The sequence below is a fragment of the Pteronotus mesoamericanus genome, unplaced genomic scaffold (assembly GCF_021234165.1).
Source record: "Pteronotus mesoamericanus isolate MK-2021 breed Mesoamerican mustached bat unplaced genomic scaffold, CSHL_Meso_final contig_199, whole genome shotgun sequence".
Taxonomy (NCBI): Eukaryota; Metazoa; Chordata; class Mammalia; order Chiroptera; family Mormoopidae; genus Pteronotus; species Pteronotus mesoamericanus.
Window position 1 is genome coordinate 282,931 of NW_026555083.1, and position 19,674 is coordinate 302,604.

Consider the following 19,674-nt stretch of genomic DNA (forward strand, 5'->3'; position numbering starts at 1 on the left):
GCCACCCGCACGGCCTTCTGGGACTTGTAGTTGGTAGGGCGGAGAACGCGCACTTCCGCCGTCCACCGGAAGCTCCGCCATTGCCTCGCCCGCGCAGGTGAGTCAGGCACGCGGGAATTGCCGGGAGGCTCCGCCGCAGGCCGGGCGGGGCGGGTAGGAGGATCCGGCTGAAGTGACCGGGGCCGCGTCCGAGCAGGCAGCGGGCCTGGCCCGCGTATCTCCTCCTGCGGGGCGGGGCCGGGGACTGTAAAATTGAGGCCCCTCCTGCTGCAGGAACCCGTAGGGAGCCGGTCCAGGCAGGGCCCCTCCGGCAGCAGAGCCCAGCGGAGGCCCTCTTGCCGCAGGACGGAGCTGGGGCTGCTCTGGGTGACCCTCTGACCGCAAAGCAGGCCCTGCGGCAGTATCTTGTCGGCGCCGAGTTGCCGTTGAGGATTTGAGGCCGGCGTGTGGGGCTCCGGAGCCTCCCACCCAGGAGGCTGGCTGTGCAGGAGGTGGCGGCCCCGGGACTGTACGCCTTGTGGGTGAAAAGGGAATTCTGGGAGACAAACCTCACGGGCAGATAAAGTCCTCGTTTCCTAACTGGGCGGGTCAGGGCAGGTAGTCGCGCCCCTGGCCTGTAACGTCTTTAGTAAAAAGTTGATCTTTGCCTTAAGCAAGCCCTGTCCATTGTTTCCGTGCGTCTGGGTTAGCGCACCTTTGAAGCGCCTCTCTCTCGCCCGACGGCCTGTCGTCCCGGATCCCTGCCTTGCTTTCTCCCCACTCCATGTAATTTTACGTTCCCTTTTTAATTCTGAATGGTTTAAAAAACTGCAAACTCATGGCTGGAAAGCATTTTCTCAGTCTGTCGAGGTCATGCCTCCAGGTGTAGTCTCTGTTCGGCTCAAGTAAATTATAAAAAAAGTTCTGTACAGGTTGGGACGCCCTTGCTTACATCCACGCCCTGTACCCCAGAGGACACCCCCGTCCCAGAATACGGCCACGTTTTCTTCCACTGATACGTGAATGTTGTGCTTACTTTGAAGAGAAAATGTTGTTTTTCAAGTGAACAAAGAACCTAGGGATAGCATAGGCAGAGCAGACACCATCAGCAACACCAGTCTGGGGTGGGCGGTGGGGGTCCGAACAGTGGTTGTATGTGCTAATGCCCCAAGTTAGGGGCTGGAGAGGCGAACGGGGCTGGAGGTGTGGACAGCAAGGACAGGGAGCTGTCCTATGCATGAGGGCTGGGGGGTTGGATTTCGGGGAGACTCTGGACGTGGAATCATGTGGCTGTAGCAATAACTCCGTGCAAGGAAGCGTGTCAAGGGGGTGGCAATTGCTGAGAAGGCTTTGTTTCCATTTACTTTTTAAAAGAAGTGTTTTATTGATTGGTCTTACAAGACAGAAACATCACTTTGTTGTTCCCCTTATTAATTCATTCATCGGTTGATTCTTACCTGTGTCATGATCGGGGTTCGATCCCACAGTGCTGGCATGCTGGGCTGAGGCGCTAACCAACGGAGCTACCCAGCCAGGGCTCCGTTTCTAGTTAGGAACCAGGAAGGAGGCCACAGAACAAAAGAAAAGGAATTCTTAGTCCCTCTGAGCTCTGTGGAGCTGAGGATTCCGTCGGAGGAGGAGAGGGGGTGGCTGGACGTGGAGAAGGCAATGGCAGTGTCAGGAAGCCTGCGAGGGGGGTCTAGTCTTGTCATGAAGCTGGGGGCAGCACTTGAGACCCCACCCCAAAGTCAGGAAACTCCCCAGCCAGACCAGCCCTCTCCTGCGTCCAGCATGAGATATGGACGGGGGATTTTATGTGCCAGAGCACATGTGCCGGGAAGGTGGAGTGAATTAAGAGGTTTGTCTGCCCTGAAGGGGTCGTGGTGAGAGGGGCTGGAAGGGGAAGTCGGAGCCGGGACTTGCAGCTGTAGGGAATGGAGAGGAAGTGGATGTCGGTATCCTTGCGGTCTCATGCCACCCAGGACGCAGAATCCAGCAGGGAAAGGCAGAGAGGGCATCCAGTATAATTGGAGCAGGTTGTGCAGAGCAGCCGAGTGAGAGGCTGAGAGGTGGGCCCCAGATGAAGAATGACAGGAGAGAGGGCCGTGGGCTGGGCCAGGGGTGTCCCCAAGGGGGCGGCTGGAAGCAGGATGACAGTGCAGGTATGGAAATGCGCTACCTGTCCAGGGCAGTTTGTGCTTCTAATCCCCTTGACATTTCCCCCCATCCCTCCACCCACCCTTCGGGCAACCATCAGTTTATTCTCTATCTATGAGCTTGTTTCAGTTGTGTATTTCAGACTCCATATTTAAGTGAAATTATACGGTGTTTGTCTTTCTCTGACTGATTTCACTTACGTCCATTCACGCTGTAGCATAGGGTAAGATTTCATTCTTTTCATGGCCAAGTAATACTCCATATGTATATATGTACCACCATTTTTTGGTCCACCAGCCTGTTGGTGGGCACTTGGGTTGCTTCCACATCTTGGCTATTGTAAATAATGCTGCAGCGAACACAGGAGTCTATACTTTCTTCCAAATTAGTGTTTTGGGTTTCTTCGGGTATATCTCCAGATGTGGGATTATAAGGTAGTTCTGTTTTTAATATTTTGAGGAAAATCTATGCTGTTTTCTATAGTGGCTGCATCAATCTGCATTCCCTTTTCTCCACATCCTCACCAACACCTGGTTGATTTATTGATGATAGCCATTCTGACTGATGTGAGGTGATAACTCACTTCATCTTAATTTTCATCTTTATGATGATTAAGTGACTTTGAGGATCTTTTCATATGTCTATTGGTCATCTCTATGTTCTTTCTAGAAAAGTATCTATTCACGTCCTCTGCCTCCCCCCCCCCTTTTTTTTTTTTAAAGATTTTTAGTTTTAGAGACAGGGGAAGGGAAGGAGAAAGAAGGACAGACACATCACTGTGTGGTTGCCTCTCATGCACCCCCTGCTGGGGACCTGGCCTACAACCCAGGCCTGTGCCCTGACTGGGAATTGAACTGATGACTCTTTGGTTCACAGGCCGGCACTCAGTCCACTGAGCCACAGCAGCCGGGGCTCCTCTGCCTATTTCTTAATTGGATTTTTTTTTTTATGTTGCGATGTATGGATTCTTTATATATTTTGGATATTAACTTCTTGTCAGATATATCATTTACAAATATCTTCTGCCATTCAATAAGTTGCCTTTTTGTTTTATTGATGATTTCCTTTGTGGCCAAAAGCTTTATAATTTAATATAATCCCATTTGTTTATTTTTGCTTTTGTTTCCTTTGCCCAAGGACGTATCTAAAAATTAGTTACAAAGTAGTCTTCTTCCATTTTTTTTGCCTGTATCTGTCAGGTTTTCACAACACCCTTTATTAAAGATACTGCCTCCCCTGCCCCCCCATAAACACTTTATTTTCAGAGAGAAGGGAAGGGAGGGAGAAAAAGGGAGAGAAACATCGACTGGTTGTCTTGTGTATACACCCTAACCTGCAACTGAGCCCTCAACCCAGGCCTGTGTCCTGACTGAGAATCAAACCGGCGACCCTTCAGTTCGCAGGCAGGCACTCAGTCCGCTGGGCCACACCAACCAGGGCCAAAGAGACTGTCTTTATCCCGTTTTATATTCTTTTTTTTTTTAAGATTTTATTTATTTATTTTTAGAGATAGGGGAAGGAGGGAGAAAGAGAGGGGCAGACACATTAGCGTGTGGGTTGCCTCTCACATACCCCCTACTGGGGGCTGGGCCTACAACCCAGACATGCACCCTGACTGGGGATCGAACCCACAACCCTTTGGTTCGCAGGCCAGCGCTCAGTCCACTGAGCCACACCAGCCAGGGCCCCATTTTATATTCTTCCCTCTTCGCTCTCTTATCACAGATGTACCATATAAATGAGGTTTTGTTTCTCAGCTCTCTGTTCTTTTATTCTGCCCCAGGCAGCAGGGCAGTATCGTAGCATCTCCAGAATATCCTGAGGGACAACACCCCCCTTTCGGAGTGCCCTTTGCTGTCCTCAGGGTTTTCATATCCTCCTTGTCACCGTTTCCCACACACATTTTTGGGAAGTGTCTGATGTTTCATTGTGATATATTAAGTTGTACGATTTTTTTTTTTTTTTAAAACCAGGTCATATTTCACTGTTCTTTGAGAATCGTGCAGGGTTTTTTGGTGCTTTTTGTTTTTTGGGTTTTTTTGGCAAACCAGTTGTTTCACTGGAATGCTTTTGTAGCGTGCAGTTGTTTTGATACCCTGTCTGTATGCCCTGCATTCATTCTCTTGAAATGATGAGAAAAACTCGTGCCTCTATTTGTGTACAGAGGGAAATCTGTATCTGTGGGTTCAGAGTCAGACACCCCAGCACGTGTCTGGGCATTTACCTTGAGCCCCGGGGCAGCCCAGGTTGATATGCAGGCCCAGACCTGAGCCGGCTGAGGCCACCTCATCACTGGAAACAGCTCGGCCACCTTGGCTGACCTCAGAGCCTTGGACGGTAATGCCGTGTGGATGGCGTCCTGCCTCCCTGTTCCTCACACCCTAGGGGAATGTCCCTCCGCTCGTACATTCCCCTCTTTTTGGGGGTTTGTGGTCGGCTGGAGGGTGTGGGGGTACCGAGCAGGAGCTGAATCCCTAACTGTTGCCTCACCCCCAGCACTGCCCCCTGAGGTCGGCCGCCCTCTTCACGACAGCTTCTTCAGGTCTGAGGAGAAAATGGAGATGAATTCTCAGCCTGTTCCATTCCAGGTAAGTTAGGTTACCTTTGCTTTCTTTTCCCCCTCAGTCTCCTCAGCTATAACATGGGTCCAGGAATAGCACTCACCTCTTCAGGAGGATGCACACGGGAGACCTGCGGGCTCCCGGCAGATGGAGCACCTTCCCTTTTCCGATGAGCCACCTGTGCTTGGTTCTCTGGACCAGATCTCGCCCCCTCATGTGCTGTGTGACTGCCAGAAGTGGGACGCTGTCTTCCTGGTCACACCAGGACAGCTCACTGCTGAGAAGTTCAGGGGCTCGACCCGGTGTCCAGCCGCTAAATCGCGAGGTACCAAATCGGGCCTGGCGGCCAGGGCCAGGGCCTGGGCTTAGAGCCCACTGCCTGCCAGCCTCCCTTGAGAGCCCCCTCTACCAGGGTTTTCTATAAGGACCAGGTGGTGGAAACTGCCTTAGGTTCTGCAGGACACAGATGGTCTCTGTCCTGTATTCTTTTTGTACACAGCCCTTTAAAGAACATAAAATCCATTCTTAGCTGTATTTGCTCAGGCTGCTGTTAACAAAATACCACAGACTGTGTGGCTCAAACAACATTTATTTTCTTCCAGAGACTAAAAGTCTGAGATCAAGGTGCCAGCAGGGTTGGTTTCTGGTGAGGACTCTTCTTGGCATCAAGATGGTGCCGTCTCTATGTCCTCACATGATGGAGAAAGAAACCTCTGGTGTGTCCTTGTATTGTAAGGTCTCCGATCCCGCCACATTAGGGCCCTACCCTTATGACCCCCATAAATGTTACTTACTTTTGTAAAGGCCCCACCCCCAGATACGGTCACACAGGGGGTAGGGCTTCAACATGTGAATTTGGGGCGAGAACAATCTCACTAGCTCATGGCATTCGCTTTCTGAAAGCACACCACAGTCTTGATTTGTCCCCCACGCTGTGTTTTGCTCATTCCTGATTTAGCATGCCCTCTTTGACTACCCTCACGAATCTGTGATTCTATAGAGGGGCGGGGGATGGGATTCTCCATGTGGGGTTCCTGTTGTTTCCCAGGAGAGAAAGTATGGATCACTGGTGTGATCAATGATAGACTCAGAAGTCAGAATGTCGTGGGTTGGGTCAGTGTCTGATGAGATCAGCGCCCAAAGGCGGGAACCTGTGGGTGCTCTGGACACCATCTCCAGCCTGTGCCCTCTCCCTCCCTTTGCTGGTCTGTCCCACCTCAACCTCCACATCGGGGAGGCATGGCCCCATGGTAACAGGAGTGATGTTTCAGCCACCTCTCAGCTTCAAGGATGTGGTTGTGAGCTTCACGCGTGAGGAATGGGGACGGCTAGACCCGGTCCAGAGGACACTGTACCACGACGTGACTCTAGAGACGTGTGGCCACCTAATCTCCCTGGGTAAGGTGGGCTCTGCCCATCGCGTGGGCTTTCTGCCTCTGGGACTCCAGGCTATGACCCTTCCATGGGTGTGCTGGTGCTGGGGTGGGGCCTGCCGGAAGTTGGTCCCTTTGAGACGCGGGTCCTGGGTGCTGACTCTCAGTCAGACTCCACTGCAGGTCTGTGACTTACTTCCCCAGAATGGCTCTAGGTCCCTCCTAGTCCATCCATGTTTGACCGAGGGGGCAAGGGCTGGGTCGGAGGATGCATCTGTCTTCCTCTCGAAGCATAGCACCAAGTCCTGTGTTTTTCCCCATTGACCAGGGCTTCTGCTCCCCAATCTGGATGTGATCTCCCTCCTGGAGAATGGTGAAGGCCCTTGGAGGGCAGAGCAGGAACCTGCTGCCCGAGGTGAGAGCCCAGAGCTGCCTAAGTTGGAGGTGGAGGGAGGCCATTCGTTGGGAGCTTGCTCGGGTGCTCTGCAGGCACCTCATGTCCATCAAGGCAGCCACTTCCACATCCACGGACCCCGCTCAGGGAGTGCACACGCCACTGTTCAGGCATGGGTTTAGTTCTTTTCCACACTTTCCTTTGGTCTGTACCTTTCACCACCTTGTCTTATTCCCAGGTCCTTCGGACTCTTTGGTGTGGTGAGATCTTATGTATCCTAGAAAACGTCAGCCACCTGTTCCTTTCAGAAGAATTCCTACTATGTTGCCATCTCTGGACCTGCTTGCTAGGTCTTCTCATCCCATAGACCCACCTCCTTGTATATCCCAGCATGTCAGCCTTATTGGAATTTTTTTTTTTAAAGAGCAGTTTACTCATTTAAAGTACCCAAAGGTTTTTAGTATATTCACATCACCAGAATTAATTTAGAACATGTTCATCACCCCAGTTAATTGGGCTGCTTCCCACAGTCATTTTGTTTTAAATAATACATTCTTTAAAATTTATTTTTCAGTTACCATTGACATTTATTACATTAGTTTCAGGTATAAAACTTAGTGATTAGACATTTATTTATATAACTTACAAAGTGATCACCCCAATAAGTCTCTTACACATCTCACACCAGGCATAGTTATTACATTAGTTATTACATTATTATTGACTGTGCTCCCTATGTTGTACTTTATTTATATCCTTATGAATATTTGTATTATTGGTAATTTGTACTTCTTAATCCCTTTTACCTTTTTCACCATAGACTATTTAGAAAACAGTTTTATGTTTATACAAAGTTGAATGGAAGCTACAGAGTTTGCATTTACCTCTCACCCCACACATAAACAATTTCTCCTATTATTTGGCATTCTGTGGTACTTTTGTTACAATTGATGAACCTTTATTGATTGTTACATTATTAATAGTGATCAGTAGTTTACATTAGGTTCACTCTTAGTATTTTACCTTCTGTGGGTCGGATGAATATAGGATGATTTGTATCCACGTATCACACGGAGTAATATACTGCCCTAAAAACCCTCTGTGCTCTGCCTGTCCATCCTTCCTGCCAGCCTTGCTCCTGGGAGCCACTGATTATTTTACTGTCTCTGTAGTCTTTTCTAGAAAGCTCTGTAGTTGGAATAATGCATTCTGTGGCCTTTTCTGATGGACCTTCTTCACGTAACGTCACGCTTGCCATTCTCATCACCTGCAGGCATTGAATTTCTCTCGTGTTTCTGATGCGTCTTACCCTGTAAGTCTCACCTGTAGCCTCTGTCATTTCTTCCTCTGAAATCTCACCTATAGTTGTCCTTGGTCCTCAAATGATGTTCTGAATTCAGTTTACTGGCCACGCCTCCTTCTCTCTGTCATAGAAGTTCTGTTTGGCTGATCTGCAGTTTGTCTTCCTTTTTTCATGATCTTGACAGATGCTGATGTAGAATGTTTAAAACTTTGTGCAGTTTCCAGCAGCCACCCAGAGATTTCTCTTGTCCTTGTCCTCAAATACCCTGTCACTTCCTTTTATTGGGTCATTGTTTCATTTGAAAAAGTTCTCATTCTCACCATTGGGCATTCCAGAACAACACCCCAAATGAACACATGAGAGTTTCAGAAAGGAGAACAGTGTTGGTTGTGGGGGTTGCTGGGTGTAGATAAGGACCTTACCCAAGCGAGAAGGAGGATCTTTGACATGAGGGAAACATCCCCGTGGAAATTAAGGGATAGCCAGGAGTATATTTAATACTTTAAGTGGAGGGTCCTTGTCTCCTTGGCGGGTGTGGAGAACAAAGGATGCGGAATTGAGCAGAGGCCTTGATGATACAAGATGCAGGTGGTCACATGACTGAGATGGACAGAGTGACCAATATAGGGGGAATTTTGGAGAACCCCAGTGAGAGTCCTATGCTAGGAGCTTAGAGCCACAGAAGGAGGAATCAATAACAAGGGTTATGATGTCAGTAGTACTGTGTGCTAGCAATGTGTCATGTCCCAGACACAGTGAAGCTCACTTGTTGACTCATTTATGCCTCAAAATAAACCTGGCAGGCTAAACATTCTTATTCCTGGCTTACCACTGAGGAAGATGATCCTCAAAAGTCACCAGTTGGAGGAGGACTGGCTACCACACTGCTTCATGGACCACTGTGCTTTTCTGGGGAGTCTGTGGCATCAATTCTGGAATGGTTAAAGCAATACTTTTCTCCCTAGACAGCTGGAAGGAGTGATAGAAATGGTGCCTTATGGCTATTAAGTTATTCTGGTGTTTGGACCCTGTTATAAGGTTCAAAATCAGAAAATAAGATTCTAGTCAGAAATTTAGGTTGACATACAAGTTCCTGTATTAGTTTCCTGAGCTTCTTTAACGAATTGTCACTGGGTGGTTTAAAGCAACACAAATTATCTCTGGCTCATATGACTCAGTGGGTTGAGTGCCTGGCCTGAGAACCGAAAGGCTGTGAGTTTGATTCCCGGTCAGGGCACATGCCTGGGGTGCAGAGTCAACCAATCAGTGTTTCTCTTACTCATTGATATTTCTCCCTCCCTCTCTCTAAACAGTAAATAAAACCTTTGAAAAGTAAAAAATTAACAATGCAAATTTATTCTCCCACCATTCCTGGAGGCCAGAAAGCCGAAATATCACTATCAGCAGGGCCATGTTCTCTCAGGCGGCTACAGGAGGAAATCTGTTCCCTGTCTCTTCCAGGTTCTGGTGGCTGTGTCATTCTTTGGTTTTTGCCCACATCACTTCAGTCTCTTAAGTCCAGCATCTTCAAATTTCTGCTCTGTGTTCATGTTTCCTTATCTCTGTGTATTCATTCACTCCTTCCCTAATTCCATCTTATAAGGACACTTGTAACCTTTAGGGCCAGATAATTTCCCCATCTCAAGACCCTCAACACTTCTGCAAAGACCCTTTTTCAAATATGGTACCATTTTCACAGGTCCCAACATTTGGACATAGGTATCTTTTGTGTTTATTGAGGTCCATATACCTTTAGACTCAGTACTTTCTGTGGATTTTTCCTTTAATCTTTACGTCTTGTGCCTGTTCTTATTCCTCTGCTCCCACTTTGGGGACCAGTTCTCTTGGATTATCTCATTACCTTTGCTTTTTTTTTCATATGTTATCACTGGTTCCCTATGTATCAGTGATCCATCCTCCTCTTTTACATCATGCATGAAATTACAGTCCATGGATTCGAAACAAACCCAGAGACACCTCTCATAGTTGGTGTTTTCTTTGTTCCCCTCCCACCTTAAGGCGTCTGCAGTAATTGGGGCATTTTGGATTTCTTTCAGACTGGAAGACTACACATGAAAAGAAAGAGTTACCTTCTGAAGATACTGCTGTGGAAGAACCATCTTTCCACATAAAAATGAAACACTGTGTAGAAGGCCCCTGGCCTGTGCAGCGTTGGAGGGCCCAGCCATTGGAGCGCCAGGAGGAACCTTTCAGTCAAATTCTACTTACCTTGCAGGAGAGACCGTTTGCTCAAGAGGAACATTGTAAGCATGACCTTGGGGGAAGTTGTCAGAGTAAAAGCCTTCTACCTCCATCATTACCCGCAAAAACTCATTTCCACCAGCTTGACTCGCAGGCTCAACAGTTGAAACAGAGTTCAGTTTTTGTTAATCATCAGAAAGGCTGGACCAATCGGAAGCCCTGTGAAAATCCTGAAAGTGCCAGAGCCTTCTCTCAAAACATTCACTTGCATAAACTTGAAGATGTTGAAACAAAAGATAAAAGTCCTCACGAATATACTGTCAGGAATGACTCTTTGAACTGCGGTGCCTCTGTTCGTTTCTGTAACAGAATTTTTTCAGCAGAGAACAGCAGTGATTGTAAGGCCTATGGAAATGTCATTAACCATAGCATGTCTCTGAATGAAAACAAGTCATTGCATTTTGGAGAATGTCAGTGTGAGTGTGACAAATGCTTTGTGCAAACTGAAGTAATTGTTGGATATCCTAGATGTGAGAAGGAATGTACTGCCTTCCACAAGGCCTCATCTTTTAGTGATTGTGACATCAATCAGATGAGAAGGAAGCCACATGCATGTAATATGTGTGGAAAATCTGCCAGCTGTTGCTCTAAGCTTGTACACCAGAGAACACACACTGGAGACAAGCCATGTAAATGCAGTCGTTGTAGTAAAGCCATCACTGGGAGCTTTCACCTTTCACATCAGAGAATTCACTTGGACGAGAATCCCTATGAGTGTAATGACTGTGGGAAATCTTTTAGACAGCAGTCACAGCTTGTTGTACATCAGCGAGTCCACGCTGGAGATAAACCTTATGAATGTAATTATTGTGGGAAAGCTTTCAGGTGGAGATATCTCCTCATTGTGCATCAGAGAACACACACTGGAGAGAAGCCCTATCAGTGTAATGTGTGTGTTAAAGCCTTCAGTGGTCGGTCAGCTCTTAGGAAACATGAGAGAACACACACAGGTGAAAAACACTTTGAATGTAATGATTGTGAAAAATTCTTTAACCGGCAAAGTCACCTTACTAGGCATCAGAGAAGTCATACTGCAGGGAAACCTTATTTGTGTGCTCAGTGTGGAAACTCTTTCAGTCGTAGCTCTGACTTTGTTGCACATAGACGGATTCACACTGGAGAGAAACCCTATGAATGTAACCACTGTGGGAAATCTTTTTGGCAGCAATCACAGTTGCTTGTGCATCAACGAGCTCATACTGGAGAGAAGAAATTTTATGAATGCAGCCATTGTGGAAAAGGTTTCAAATGGCGATCTCACCTCATTCTGCATCAGAGAACACACACTGGAGAAAAGCCCTATGAATGCATTGATTGTGGGAAAGCCTTCAGTGATGGATCATCTCTTAGAAAACATGAGAGAACACACACTGGTGAGAAACCCTATCACTGCAACCACTGTGGGAAATCTTTCCGACAGCAATCGCAGCTCGTCGTGCATCAGCGAACCCATACTGGAGAGAAACCTTATGAATGCAATCATTGTGGAAAAGCTTTCAGCCAGAGGTCTATCCTCACTGTTCATCAGAGAACACACACTGGAGAGAAGCCCTATAAGTGTAAAATTTGTGTTAAAGCCTTTAGCCAGAGATACCTCCTCATTGTGCATCAGAGAACACACACTGGAGAGAAGCCCTATCAGTGTAACATGTGTGTTAAAGCCTTTAGTGGTCGGTTAGCTCTCAGAAAGCATGAGAGAACGCATACAGTTGAGAAACCCTGTTAATGAATGTACTCATTGTGAAAAAGTCTTTACTGGGCCATGTCACTGTACTGGGCATCAGAGAATTCACACTGGAGAGAAACCATATTTTTGTGCTCATTGTGAGAAGTCCTTCAGCAATAACTCTTATTTTTGTTTCACATAAAAAGATTCACACTGGAAAGAAACCCTATGAATGTTACCACTGTGGAAAGACTTTTTAGCAGCAGTTAGTTTGTGCATCTGTGAATTTAACCTGGAGAGAAAAAACCTTATGAATGCAGTCATTGTTGAAAGGTTTCAAATGGAGAGCTCTTGTGCGTCAGAGAACACACACCAGTAAGAAACCCTATAAATGTAATCATTGTGAAAAGGCTTTTTCTGGTGTCAGACTTGCCTTGCTAGGCATCAGAGAATTCATACTAGAGAGAAATCCTATAAATGTCACAAATGTGGGAAGGCTTTCAGGTAAAATAAATCACTTATTCAATATTAGAAAACACATGCGAGAGAAACTCTATGAATAGTTAAGATGGAAAAGCTCTGCCAAAACTTGAGACATCAGATGACCACATGCATCAGAACTGCATGGAGTGCGTATTGAAGCTGCAGAATACCAAGCTTACCCTAATGTACTAAATCAAAACTCTATCAATAAAACCCAGGATCCCATCATTTCCTAAAGCAGCATGTTATTTGTACATGCACTAAAATGTGTTTACTTCTGTGTTTATGTGAGAAGGTAAACTTTCAGTCAGAGTTCATAGTAAAAAAACAGAAAATTCAGAACTGCGTTTACCATATTATCATTTTATTGCAAACAGCCACGTAAACAAATCAGAAGTTACCTGTATAACACATTTCTAAAAAATGGTGGGGGACGGGAAGATACTATGTACCCAAAAAAGGCTGACACGCATATCAACAGTGGTGAAAATGTGAGAGGCTATTACTGCAGATTTGAACAAAGTGAAAGCAGGTGGGACAGCATCACCTGGAGACAGATATTGTGAAAGGCTGAAGCCAGGACTGTGAAGAGAGGGTTGAAGTACTGGAGGTCACAGCCCCTTGGCAGAATTGCAGACTCCGGTGTGGCAGGAGAGCAGGATTAATTAAACTCTGTTCATGAAATTCCAGATGTCCTCCTCTTCTACTATTCTTGTCCTGTTTACAGTATTTGGCTGTGGGTGAGCAAAATAAAATAGGGAATGAATTAGTTATGAAAAGAAATATGTGGTCTAGGGACTAGGAAATTGGTGTATTATGCTCCAGAACAAAGGCTGCCCTTATCTTAGTATTTCAAGGACCATTATCTTAACACCTGGTTCCTGCCATATTCCCTTCGAAGAGTACCATTAAACCAGCCCCACCATGTATGGAAACTCCCATATACTTTCTGTTAGTCACTTCAATGTGGATGGAAGGCAGGGAGCGTGAGACTTGACAGCCTTCAACGTGAAAGAAAAAATGAGATAAAAGAGGGAGAAAAAAAAAAAAACAGCCCAAGGAGGACACATATTCAGGGAACCAAACATTTAAAATGGAGATTGAGCCTAGCTGGTGTGGCTCAGTGGATTTGAGCACTGGCCTGCAAACCGAAGTGTCGCAGGTTCGATTCCCAGTCAGGGCACATGCCTGAGTTGTAGGCCAGGTCCCCAGTATGGGGTGCATAGGAGGCAACCACATATTGATGTTTCTGTCCTCTTTCTCCCTCCTTTCCTCTCTAAAAATAAATAAATAAAATCTTTAAAAATTAAAATGGAGGTTGAGTCAGAAATAATTGCAAATGAAAAATAAATGCAAGATAAAAAGAACAAGAAGAGACAAATTAAAAGTAAGATTTGCTTTAAAAAGGAGAGAAAAGGAAGTTTTTGCAGAGCTGAAAGAAAATCTTAGAATTACTATCTAGGAGTAGTGTGATCCGTGCAGCATGACAAATTGAGAACAACAGTTAAAAAGAAATTGCAGAAACTACTGAAGAGAATAATTTTGAAGCTAAGAATAGGAATAGGATTTAAAGAAAAGGAATGTTCTAACGAGGTAAAAAACCATAACCAGGGGGTTCAGAGTAAACAAATAGAGAAAATACAAATGCTGTACAAAACAGTTATAGTCCAGATGAACCAAACTTTAAAAGGAATATTTGACTCTGATATATTTCTTCCTAGAAAAGGCAGCGCTCATAAAATTGAGAAAAATATAATCACAGTTTTTTTTCTTGGCCGTTCACTGAACACAGTTTTCATAGGTACTGTTTTTTTTTGTTTGTTTTTACATTTTACAAAGAAACAGAGCTGTAATATGCAGGTTTCATAATGATGAAGTTGGGGTGGGGTGGGGCACAGATGGGATGTAGATATCCCTGTATCCTCATTTTAGAAAGTGAGCTTTTAAATAAAATAGGTTCCTTAGGAGACCAAAACTAGGATTCCAGTGATAGGACAAAAATAGCAAGCCAACAGAGGAGCAGAGACATAAGTAAAATCTTAAGTCCTTATAGATAAGAAGTCAGTAAATTCTATAGGCCATGAACACAATTGTAGCTGTAGCCTCTGGAGAAACTGGGATAGAAGGGATTAAAAGGGGATGGGCTCTATTACTGTTCAGCAGGGTGGTACGGGAGACAGCTGCTTTCCATTGTAAGCCTGTAGTCTTTCCTTCCCTGGTACTCTTCTTACTTGAGTAATTTCATGTGTGCCTATAAGTGAGCAAAACACACTACATGAAGACATTTGCAATTGATTGTGATTTTGTACAATTTTTAAGTATTACTATAAAAATGGCAATTTGAACAAGAGTAAGAAGAAAATACAACAGACTCTTCTATTTGGCCAATTAGAGTTGGTTCTAGTGGGGCGAGAAGGCTCCTTGGCTTCTTAGAAGTCCTTTTGGTGACATGATACTGCAGAAGCCTTATCACGAGAAAGTCACTGGGGCCCTGGAAAGGGGCTTGATATTCTGGGACAACTGCAGAATCTCTGAAGGGGCAAGACATGTGTGAATTTGCATAACCACCAGGTACTGAATGTATTTCCCCAGGGTCCCTCTGGCAGTTACCTGCTACCTTTCATAAAACCTCTTAGGTTACAGCTTTCATGATTCATATGGGACCCCGAGATTGAGGTGAGTCTGAGCAGAGCAGCTGGGGATTTTGCTTCCTGTTGTGACAGCAGGTCCTGCTGCTGAGACCAACGAGGTTGTGTAGCATTCAGGATACTGGAGCCTGGGAGGAAGGGCCGGCCCAACAGATTCAGCAAAATGAACGTTTAACATTCTAGTGGTCCAGATAGTTAAGAGCAAGTTTCATTCAGGAAGTCCTGAAAGTAGCTTTGTTTAATGAAGGCGCTCCTGGAAGCTCAGTTACGGAAGGTGTGTGCGAAGTCACAGGGTGATGTTCCTTTTCTCCAGAATTCGGAGTCAGAGGGGCTGTTTGGTCTTGTGCATCTGGAGATGACACCCATTGTAAATCAGGCGGGAAGATGGGTTACTCTGCAGGAAATGGGAGGACAGTATGAATATGCAGTGAGTTCTGAGAGGTATCCTGCCCTTTAACAAGTCAGAAACCTGAGAATCTTAAGGACCCAGTAACTGCACTTAATTGAAATGAGAACCGGAGACCTTTCCTCCTGAAAATGATTCTCATAATTAGAGGCTAGTAATAACTAATGGAAATGTGTGTAAGACCCACCTGAAAGGAAGTGTTGGAATTGTGGGTTTCTGGATCCACCTTCAGAGAGTTCACTTGGCCAGACTGAGGTAGAACTTATTTGCATAGTTTGAGGACAGTTCTTTAAAATTGCATTGATTTTAGAGAGAGAGAAATATCAATTTATTGTTCCACTCACTTAAGCATTGCTTGATTCTTTTATGTGTCCTGACTGGAGATTGAACCCACATCCTTGGCATGTCAAGACGATGTTTTAATCAACTGGTCTACCTGGCCAGGTCAGGACACTTTCTATGGCTGTATTTTTAAACATTTTGTAAAGAATAATCTCAAAATTATATATTTATATACACTTCTTTTGTTGGTTTCACTTAAATTTGTGATTTAGGCAAAAAGAAGACCCAAAAGAGGAACCACACCCATTTCATGTAACTGCAGAGCTGCATTTATTTTGCTTCCTAAAAAAAAAGATTTTATTTTTAGAGAGAAGGGAAGGGTGGGAGAGAGGTAGAGAAATATCAATGTATGGTTGCCTCTTGTGCACCCTCCACGGGGACCTGGCCCACAACCCAGGCATGTGTCCTGACTGGGAATCAAACTGATGACCCCTTGGTTCCCGGACTGGTGTTCAATCCACTGAGCCACACCAGCCAGGGCTATTTTATTTGCCTTTTTAAGTTCATTTTTTGTACTCCTCCACCCCCGCAATCACCACACTGTTGTCTGTGTCCATGAGTTCCTTTTTTGGGGGGAGACAGGCTGCTTTCAACAAATCCATCCTCCCTCTCCACTTGAAAATACAGATACCGAAGTAACCTTAAAGATATTTTGGATACAACCAGCAGTGTAGTGACTGGAGACCCAGAAGATCACCCCCACATCCAGAGGTTTTCCACAAGGTTTCATGGGACTCCACATACAGTTGTATGCATGGCTAAGATTTATTGCAGTGATATACCAAGGATAAACAGTTTATGCATAAAGGAAAAGACAGTCTCGGGGAATCCATGTGCAGGTTTGAACTGCTCCCCCTCCTTTGAGGTGGTCACACAAAGCAGTGGGGACCAGGCAAGCAGGCACCATCTGCCCAGGATGGACCAAAGTCCAGTCTCCCGGAAGGGAAGCAGGCTCGGTGTAAATGAGTTTCTTTTTTCTTTTCTTTCTTTTTTTTTTGTATAGTCTAGGCACAGTGAGACATAAGACACCACTCTAAAAGTCCATCTGCAAAGAGGACCTTCTAAAATGTGCAGCCTCAGGCCTGCTGTATTCCTCTTTTTTGCATAAGGTTTCATATCTCTTCAAATATGAATACAATTAGCCATATTCACAGTACCTGTTGCATTAAGCTGCTTAAACTGCAGCTCTGACTACACATAAGGAGAAAGCACATGGGTCATACAGTTCCTGCTTCAGACTGGTTTTCAGGAACCTGTCACAACTCAGTGGTCTTGGCATTTCTTGCCATGATACTATCTTGTAGACTTGAATCCCATTTGGACTCCTCCAGGTTTAGCTAAGTGCCAGGGTTTTGATAAGAGAACAAAAAAAACATTGATGTGAGAGAGAAACAGATCGGTTGCCTCCTGACGAGGGACTGAACCTGCAGCCCAGGTATGTGCCCAGACTGGGAATCAAACTTGCAACTTTTTGGCTCATGGGATGATGCCAACAACTGAGATACCTGGCCTACGTGCAAAAACATTTAAAAATTTTTTTTTAAATGATTACTTCTAAACCTAAGATCCTTATGGTGGAAAGAAAGAGGGAAGAGGAGCAAGAGGGAGAGACATTTAAGAGGTAATATTTCCCAAGCCAGGTTCACATTTATAATACTAACAAACATTTTTCACTTCTCACCATTCTACTAGTTCATTGGGGTCAGCTGGGTGACTTCTCACTTACGGTCCCTCATACAGTTTCAGAGGCAGCAACTGCTGGAGTCCCCTGGAGACTCAGCATCAAAGACGGCCCACTCCGAGACTGGAAATAGGAGCTGGCTGCCATTTATGAACTCAGCCTGGACTGTTGGCTGCAGCACTCACATTGGACTTCACAAGACCTGGGCTCCTCTCAGTAGGGTGACTGGATTCCAAGAGAGAATATCGCAGAAATCAGCGTTTCAGTTCCTTATGATATAGCCTCATAAGTTACACATGATCACTTAGCCATATTGTATTGGATACCCAGTCAGGGTCAGCCCAGAGTCAAAGGGAGGGGAAATAAATTCCACCTCTGAAGGGGAAGAGTGACAAAAGATTTGGGGCCGTATTTAATTCACTACAGTCTCAATGTAATAGAGAAGGAGGAATATAGAGTAACACTCAAATTATGATAGAAGACTGAGTAGCCTGAGGTGACATGAAGGTGCAAGCTTGAAATGCAAGAACAATATGTGTGAATGCATTCATGTTACATTGAGGCAGCTAAGGGACATCAAGGTGGAGCTGTCTACATCAAAATGTTAGCCAAGGTCAGGAAAAGTCTTGATACATGTCTTTATTTACTTAACTCTCACAAGAAGACGTCAAAGTGTGCTCTTTGAGCACATAAAGATCACTTGCTGTGATTTTTGCCTGAAGACTTTCCCCCTACATATTCCCATGGTTTCCCTCTCTGATCTCCAGGTCTGGCCTCACATGTCCCCTCCTCAGTAATGGCTTTTCAAGCACATAGGAAAATGCTGTGAGCATGCTCCAAAGGGATTTTTTAAAAGCCCTTTTACACTGAGATTATCTATTTATTTAGAAGCATTGATTTTGTTCCACTTATTTATGCATTAATCACTTGCCTCTTGAATGTTCCCTGACAAGGGATTGAACCCACAACCTGGCGCATCCCAACAATGCTTCAACCAACTGAACAACCTGGCCAGGGCAAGGGGTTTTAATTTTATCTTTTTTTTTTTTTAATTGATTGATTTCAGAGAGGGAGAAAGAAACATTGATTTGTTGTTCCACTTATTCATTTATTGGTTGATTCTTGTAAAAAAAAAAAAAAGATAAAGCTTTATCTAAAAAGAATAAAAATAGTGGCACAAGTTTCAATACAACCACCAGTTTTCACAAAATAAGAAGACCCCTTCAGTCTTAAATTGAGGACTCCAAATAGTTTTTGTAGGTTCTTTCTATCAATATTTGCTTTATTAGAAATTAAAACAGGAAAATATTTTGTTTAAATAAATTTATTGTATGCTAGGTGTTGAATGGTGTTCCCTGGAAGTTCATATATTGAAGTCCTAACCCCATAGCTCAGAATGCAACCCTACTTAGAGACAGGGTCTCTGCAGAGGTGGTTAAAGTAAAATCACCTCACTAGGGTGAGTCCAGCTCCAATACAACTGGCATCCTTACAAAAGGGGAAATTTGGAGACAGACACCCACACAGGGAAGTCTAGTCTCGTTTTGTTCCTTTGTATTTGACCCACTTTACCCTTATTCTTAGAAATATATATATATAATTTCGCCCTGTGTGGCTCAATGGATTGAGCACCGGCCTGCAAACCAAAGGGTCCTTGGTTCGATTCCCAGTCAGGGCACATGCCGGGGTTGGGGGCTGCGTCCCCAGTAAGGGGTGCACGAGGTGCAACCACACATTGATGTTTCTTTCCCTTCCCATCTGTCTAAAAATAAAAAAAAAAATCTTTAAAAAATATATTTTTTTAAATTCTCAATATCCGAGGATATTGAGGAGGTTTTTATTGATTTGGGGGAGAGACAGAGGTGGGGAGCAGGGGAGAGAAACATCGACTGGTTGCCCCACCAGGATCAACCTGCAAGCTAGGTATGTGCCCCTCCCGGAATTGAACCCGTAACCCCCCTTGTGTATGGGAGGACGTTCCAATCAATCTACCTTACCCCGGCCAAAAATAATTTTAAAAGTATAAGGCAGTAGGAACCCCAAGGATAAAAGAAGGGAGCCCCAGGCCCGACTTTACACCACCTCATCACGTCCCAGCGTGTAGATTGCTCTGAGGGGACAGCCAGGCAAGGGCTGCGGACACAGGAGGCTGGAAGGCGGCTTCCCTGCGACGCCGCCTCTCTCAGGTGATGGAGGCCCAGGTCGCCCCACACCGTCGCTAGGATCACAGCATGGAGCCTCCGAGGCCACCATTGGCCGGAAGCGGGCGGGTGGAGGCTCCCATTGGCCCGAAGCCAAAAGGCTCCCATTGGTCGAAGAAACAACAAACGAAGACTCCATTGGTTGGGCGTTACAGCCCGCCGCATGGCATTCTGGGAGTTGTAGTCTCAGCGTTGCCGGTGCGACCGCCATTGTCCAG

At 45.3% G+C, this 19,674-nt stretch overlaps 1 protein-coding gene across 2 annotated transcripts; it reads left to right on the forward strand.

Annotated features, from left to right (window-relative positions):
- The first annotated feature begins 70 nt into the window (after positions 1 to 70).
- ZNF544 (zinc finger protein 544) lies at positions 71 to 13,253 on the forward strand. Of its 2 annotated transcripts, XM_054567808.1 has the most exons (5): positions 71 to 97; positions 4,762 to 5,022; positions 5,969 to 6,095; positions 6,399 to 6,485; positions 9,825 to 13,253. In XM_054567808.1, the coding sequence occupies exons 2-5, from the start codon at positions 4,813 to 4,815 to the stop codon at positions 11,753 to 11,755; spliced, it is 2,355 nt and encodes a 784-aa protein (XP_054423783.1). In that variant the 5' UTR covers positions 71 to 97; positions 4,762 to 4,812; the 3' UTR covers positions 11,756 to 13,253. The 2 variants fall into 2 exon arrangements, with proteins under 2 accessions (XP_054423783.1, XP_054423784.1); XM_054567809.1 differs by lacking the exons at positions 71 to 97; positions 4,762 to 5,022 and adding an exon at positions 4,549 to 4,724.
- The last annotated feature ends 6,421 nt before the right edge of the window (positions 13,254 to 19,674 follow it).